The following is a 7,592-nucleotide window of genomic DNA, read 5'->3' as shown; positions in this document are numbered from 1 at the left end:
GAAATCCGCCTGCCTCTGCCTCCCGAGTGCTGGGATTAAAGGCATATGCCACCATGCCCGGCTTAAACAGGAATTTTAAGACACTGTAACAAGCAGGAATCTGAAGACATAGTAGCAACAACACAAAATGAAACATGGCGATTAAAGATCAGAAAAGAAAACACAACATTGTCAAGCTAAGGACATAAATTAGAGGTGGCAGTGCATACCTTTCTTTAATCCGTAAGAGTCATTCTGTCTCTCTGACTGTGGTCCAAGGGAACAAAACCAGGTCCCTAGGCTGACAAACTCAACCTGCTGAGTCATCTTTTCAACCCACAAATATAGCCCCAAAAGCACATTAAAGTTAAGTGACACAAACATAAAAAATAAAAGTGATTAGTACTTGGCTAAAATTTCTATGCAGTCTATGAGAAAATCCCTGTAAAAATAAAGATATCAACTACAAAAACAGGTTGATTCAGTGATCTGACTAGCACAGGCAGCTACCCCCTTCCTTACCAGCCCACATGTGTCCCTCCTAAAGCTATGTGCTGGGTAAAAGAAGATGACCTTTCCCTGAGACAGGGAGGACTATTCTTCAGTCAAGGGTCTAGTTGTGCTCTGTTCAGGCTCCAATCTTTCTAATATACACAGACATGTCAGTATTTATTTTAAGGATTGAAGTCATACAAAGTGTATTCTCCAACTACCGTGGAAATAAATTAGAAATCAGTTTAAAAAAATCGGGACCTCTGAATCTGTGAAAACAGCAAACATGAGCAAACTTCCAAATGAAGGCAGTATAAACTGTATTTAATGCATGAAAATGAAAGATATCCTAATTTCCCCACTATAACCCTGGCAAACAGTATTGCTCCATGTAGCTCTGGCCATCCTGGGACTCTCTTTGTAGAGCACACTGACCTCAAAATGACGGATCTGCCTGCCTCTGTCTCACAAGTGCTGGGATTAAGGGTGTGTGCCCCAAGTCTGGAAAAGATCTCCTTTCTTTGGGGATCTTTGGGAGACAGCCAAGGCAGTACTTAGAGGAAAATTGATAGCTCTAAACACTCAGAAGGTCCCAAAAGCTTAAAACCAAACATATTTGGTTAAAATTATACCTCTAAAAAACTTTTTTTTTTTAAAAAAAGCAAATTCGCCTTTAAAAGGGGGAAATAATACTAAAGAACAGTGAGGAAAATGTTGAAATGAAGCAAGAAGTCACCATTAGAGAAAATCAATTAAATGTAGGTTCATTGTGAAGATGATTAAACTGTCATCAAGACTAACCTGCTGGGACTTGGGGGTGGGAGACACACAAATCAGCAAGATCATCAGTGAGGGAGGAGACAACCCAACTGGTGCTAGGGATAGCCAGAGGATGATACGGAGACAAATGAACACCTTTGCCCTGGTCCCTCCTTTAGCCCAGCGTGTGTAAGTATAGTGGATGCCATGTCAGATTGTTAATCTTTATGCCCACTCTCCATTATCAATATAGATGTTTATAAAGCAGAATTTTGTGGATGTTTTTAAACTTTAAGTATTTTGCACTAGAAATAGAAATGCTACAATTTTTAATTTTTAATTTCAGGTATACATCACTGTTTAGAGCAACTATAAAAGATGACATGAAGAAAATTAAAACGGCAATGAAAACCATGGGACCTGCAAAAGTAGAGATACCTTCCCCAAAGGATTTTCTAAAGAAACATTCCAAGGAAAAAACACTACCACCAAGTAGGTTAAATCACTTACTGTTTTAAATATTAGGATTCTTGGCTGGTAATTTAGCTACCATTATATTACCATCAATGAATATTAAATATACACAGGCAACAGCAACTTTACCTAATACTGAGTGGGGTTTGGCAAAATTAGGAGAAAGTAGAAATAGAAATAGAAAATAAATATAGTGGCCAATGATAACTTGGCTCCATACAGACTCTTGGTGGGACAAGCATCATGAGTTACTTCTTGACCTATCCGAAGAGGCTCCACCTCCAACACCCATGCTTCAGCATCTGTAACTGACTTGTATCTTTAATACTAAGCTTTTATTTTAAAAAAAGGGTTAGAACCCCAGGTATAGTGTTTGATTGATGGGCAAGGTGCCCCTCATTTTGTCTCCAGACGTTTTTCTTTTCTCTTTTTTTAAATTTTGGTTTTTCGAGACAGTTTCTCTGTATAGCCCTGGCTGTCCTGGAACTCACTCTGTAGACCAGGCTGGCCTCGAACTCAGAAATTTGCCTGCCTCTGCCTCCCAAGTGCTGGGATTAAAGGCGTGCACCACCACGCCCGGCTTTAGACTTTTTTCTAAGAGATAAAAATTATAATGGTTATTACCAGTTGGACCAATATCTAACTTGAATTAGCAACCATTCTAATAACTTCTATTTATCTAAATAACCTTAAAGACCTTCCCCTCAAATAACGCTCACACCCTAAGGTACTATAACTGTAGATTTAATATGTGAATTCTGGAGGGGCAGAAGTCAGCCCCAAGAAGAAGGTAGTCCAACCCATAGACTTTAACAATAATTATGGGTTTTAATTTTCCCTGAAAATGGAAGTACTATAATCTCATTTCTAACAGGTTCCCAGATCTTAGTATGACTGACCCCATGATAAAAGTTCCATTCAGGTCATACAGCTCAGCCTGTAGATAGTACCACCTCCCAGAACAAAAACACAGACCTGATCCGTCAAAGTCCGTAGTTCTTGGAAAGTCTCTAAATGTGCTCACCTTGCTTTCTGGCTAAGTGCTCTTGTTAACATAGCCCATGATTTTTATGATTAAAAGCTCACCCTAAGCAAGGTTTGGGGCTACACTAGGATCCAGAACACCCAGTGTTATCACCAGCCAGCTAACAAAGACTTCCCTTTGGTTAAACCATGTTTAAGCAGTCCTCTCTTGTGAACACCCCAGAATATCACTGCACAAAGAGTCACCTAGTGCAGAAGTGAATAAACTCACACCACACTGATTATTGGTACAGTTGAGACTGGAATAAGACAAGGAGAGGTTGTTCTAGTTCTTAGAAATAAACTTTAGTTGTTTTACATTTTAGAATAGACAAGCCATGTTGATGTGACTATATAAAAATGCTGGCTGGAATTGTTGAACCGGAAAGACTGTTAGACAAAACAATTTCACCTGCTTTCATGAAGAGTGTGTGGAACAGAGAGAGAGTAAAACGCCTGATGGTTGCTCCCTTAGAATGGTGGGACACGCTAGGAAGGAAGGAATAGGGAATTTTGGTTGTACTGGTAACCTGTTATTTGTTATACTGTGCATTGAGCACATGGTAATTATTCATTGTAGTAATAATGTCTGTGAAAATATCCAGAGATCATTGGGCTTCTGATGTAAAGTTTTATTAATTTATTCAAGGGCTTTGTTATAGTTTTCTCTTAAAAACAATTCTGGTTGATACTGAAAGTGTGCTGAAAATAAGCTTATTTTAAGTGGTAAAACTAAATATGGGTGGCTATAGCCTTTCTAATAGCCATCAGAACTGTAGTAACAATCTATTGTTATGACACTCTTACTTTTTAATGCTGTAACTCAACAACAAATCAATTATTACATTGTGCTTAATTCTGTATTTTGATTAATTACATTTTTTCTGTTTAAGTACTTTCATAGAAGTACTATTGACAAATGGAAAGCAACGCATATTTGATGTAGAAAAACCAATAAACTTTTGGATATATAGAATTTTTTACACCTTAAGTATTTATATATGTTATAATGAAGCCTCAATATTAGAGGTACATATTTGATGTCTCAAACGGTAGTGAGCAATAATGTTTGCTTTTGAACATTAACAATGAAATGTTGTATTTAACAGAAAAAACATTTAATAGGTGCTCCCCCAAGAAGCCTGCAGTACCCTTGAGAACCGATCATCCAGTCATGGGAATACAGAGTGGAAAAAACTTCATAAACACAAATGCAGCTGACGTCATCATGGGTGTGGCCAAAAAGCCCAAGGCGATTTATGTTGACAAAAGAACTGGAGATAAGCATGATCTTGAGACTTCAGGACTATTCCCCAAATACATCAACAAAAAGGTAGCCCTTCATTTATCAGTACGAGATAAGAGAGTTCAAGTCCAGCCCAGAGCGAGGAGCTTCTCACAGATAGATCTGTCTCATAGATCTACAGTGTGCTCCTTGGATAGACAACAGGTCGTCTCATTCCATCGCTCTGTGGTCTCTGTGCGGCTCACACTTAAAGTATTATTGCCATCTTCCTCAATTTTAGTTACTAATGTAATAACTACAGAGGTCTCTAAAAAATATTAACTATCACTGAGGTAAAAATGTCACTAAAGGCAGTCACTACTGTAAATCTGGAGGAACAGACCTTTCGGGAGGTCTTAAAATGTAGTCATCCACCTGCGTCAACATGGGGGTAGGGTAAGAGCCAAGCGCACAAGGCTTCAGAGACACTCATCCTGTCAATCTCTCCACAATAACCTGTGTTACTATTTTAATAAAAGACTTTATTTTATTCGAGTTTGGGGAAAGCACTGTAAAGGGATTAATGACTTGGGTCATTGATTTCTACCTGAAAAGGTGTTCATTAGGGAGGGACAGGATTTTATTTGCTAGGCATTATGTAAAAAGTAAATTTGTAAAATTAGTAAATTAGAAGTTTGCAATTAGTAAAAATAAGGTTTTTGCCGGGCAATGGTGGCTCATGCCTTTAATCCCAGCACTTGGGAGGCAGAGGCAGGCGGATTTCTGAGTTCTAGGCCAGCCTGGTCTACAGAGTGAGTTCCAGAATAGCCAGGGCCACACAGAGAAACCCTGTCTTGAAAACCAAAAAAAAAAAAGTTGTTTAAATCAAAAAAAACTTACAAAGAAAATACATAAATCTTATCCTATTTTGTGTACCTTATTGAGCATAAAAATATGTGTGAACACATACTAAAATAAGCTGCAAAGTCCTAAATATTAATAACAAATAATAGTTGTGACCAGAAATAGAAAAGAAATAGGAGGAAAGAAGGAAGGAAGGAAGAAGGGAAGAGAGAGAGCTTATGGAATACAGGGGCAGAGGGAGAGAGGAAAAGGGGAAAGGGAAAGAAAAGAAGGAGAGAAGGAAAACAGATGAGAGGGAAGGGCAGGGGGTGAGGGGAGGAGAGGGAGGTGATGAGAAAGGGGAGGGGAGAGGAGGGAGGGTGGACTCAAACAGTGAGGGATGAGTCTAGGTAGCCCAGTGATGTACTGCATACCACCCATGAGTGTAGAAATGGAAACAGGCTCCAGGCCACATTCAGAGCACAGCACCCATTCTCTGTGAAACTTCTCCTGTCCAGAAGGCTAAGATCACCTCATGCTGAGAACATTACTAAGGCTTCTTGGGATACTTATTCCATGGTTCTTGTCCCATCACTGGCTCCTTCAAGTCACTTCCAACCCACTATTGATCTGTTGTGACAGCAAGGGCTGCACACACTGTCTTTCCTCTGTGCAGTCCCTGTTTGTGTTCCCCATGTCAGTACACTTTCTTTTTGAACAGAAAAAAATATTGAAGTATCTATCACAGAAATATAAAGCACACTGACCCACCTGTGTGTGTCTATCAAGCCACAAAGGCAGCACACGCTTACTGTTCTCTTGCTGTCTCTCTTCACAGACTTATTTGTTCAACTCACTATTCAGAGTTAACTCAAAAAACAAAAAAAAAAAATCCATGATAAGTAATGGAGCTCACCATGTCTCAGTTTGGTTTCTGTTACTATCCTATATGCTAGATCAAAACCAACAGAGAAGGGAAATGTAATCTTGCGGTTTATAGTCTATCACAGAAGGAACACAGACCAGGAACTCAACCCAAGAATGGGGAGGCAGGAGCTGATGCAGAGACCATGGAGGGGTGCTGCTCAGTTTGCTTTTTTATAAAACCCAGGACCACCAGCGCAGGGATGGCACCACCCACAGTGGGCTCTGCCCTCCCATATCAACCATTAATCAAGAAAATGCCCAAATGGACTTGTTTTAGAAGCCAATTTGATGAAGCCATTTTCTCAATTGAGCTTCTCTCCTCCCGGATGATCTTAGCTTATGCCAAGATCATAACAACAACAGCAACAACAACCAGTATCAGATGATAAAGGGATACAATTTGGGGAAAAACAAATAGACCCCCCTCCCTGGTTCTAAATGAATTATATGTCATTTGTGCCTTGAGATTGTGGAGACAAACTGAAAGATGAATGAGCATATGGGGTGTGTCACAGTAACAGCGAGCTAGCATTTCAAATCCTGACTTACTGCTTGCTAACTTTGGGAGGATCTGTGACATGCCATGGAATCAACCACAGGGGAATAGTGAGCATTAAATGACATTAAGTGTACTAAGTACCTAACAATGTCTGGCACCTACTAAAATGGCCAGAATGGATAAACATTATAATAGAACAATTAGTGACACAATTCATCAGCCTCTAGCCACTTAGCTTGTAGGAACCCATAAGATCACTAAAGCTTTTGCTCACTTGTCAGACTTTTTTCCTAAAATGCATTACACTAGTCCCTTTCCTGAACATAACATGCCAAACGTAATCTAACCTTTTAAAAACTATGTGTTTATTATGGAGCAAAGCAGTGTGCCTGTGCCACAGCTCACATGAGGAAGTCAGGGGGTGACTTTCTGAGAATCGTAAGTTGTTTCCTTGACTACCAGACCCCTCACGGCTGCTTCCTGGGAGATGACTTCCCTGGGTTCTTTATCTTCAATAGCTTCTCTTTCATATTACCCTTCTTAGCCCTTGTTTACATCAGAGCATGTGCACATGTTATAGTAAACTTTTCTTCCTCAGAATTACAGGGGTACCTTGTGGGTACCAATATCCACAAATGCTGTGGCCTTCATAGGAATGGCTTAGTAGTATGAATGTAACATACCTAACCTGTTATGGGCTTTATTTAATCTCTAGATTTCTTAACGTAACCAATATAATAGGGCAAATACTATATAGAACATTGGTATACCATGCTGCTTAGGGAAGAAAATCAATACAGATGTGGTTTAATTTTTTTAGGTTTATTTATTTGTATGGGTATTTGGCCTGCATGTATCTCTGCCTATGTGAGCAGTGCTGTGAAGGCCAGAAAATGTTCTTAGATCCCCTGAGACTGGAGTTACAGAGAGTTGTAAGTCACAGAGTTATGGGAACTGAACCCAGGCCCTGTGCAGACGCAGCCAGTGCTCTTTAGCTTCCGAGCCATCTTACTGGCCCCGGACACAGGTGCCTCGTGCTTTCCTCCTTTGAAGTAGAGTGAACACATCTCTCTACCCAAGAATAAGAATCCTATGAGGAAAGAAACCTTACTTTTCTGTTCATTATTACTCTTAGCACTCAGTATAGTCTCAAATACTGTTTTGAAAACTGAACACAAAGAAATTGTAGTCCTGTAGACAGTAACACTCGATTCACTAATCTGAAAGAAGCACGGCCAGTGGCCTCACCATCGTCCCTGTGAGGAGCCCAGGCAGGCAGCTCACCCTTCCATATCAACCTTAGAGGTCACAGCCAAGCTTCCCTGGAAGTTCTTGGGCCTAGTGCCCAGTAAGGGCTTGCTTTTATGGTTT

The 7,592-nt window shown here is 40.0% G+C and overlaps 1 protein-coding gene across 1 annotated transcript in view; it reads left to right on the top strand.

Annotated features, from left to right (window-relative positions):
• Nucleotides 1–7,592, top strand: part of Enkur (enkurin, TRPC channel interacting protein) — a 26,695-nt gene that overhangs the window by 8,959 nt on the left and 10,144 nt on the right. Inside the window, exons 2-3 of the mRNA XM_021194867.2 lie at nt 1,577–1,722; nt 3,837–4,060. Of these exons, the coding sequence (XP_021050526.1) occupies nt 1,577–1,722; nt 3,837–4,060 (370 nt within the window). The remainder of the gene's footprint in view (nt 1–1,576; nt 1,723–3,836; nt 4,061–7,592) is intronic.

This window comes from Mus pahari, chromosome 3 (assembly GCF_900095145.1).
Source record: "Mus pahari chromosome 3, PAHARI_EIJ_v1.1, whole genome shotgun sequence".
Taxonomy (NCBI): Eukaryota; Metazoa; Chordata; class Mammalia; order Rodentia; family Muridae; genus Mus; species Mus pahari.
This window is presented reverse-complemented; position numbering and strand designations above follow the sequence as displayed.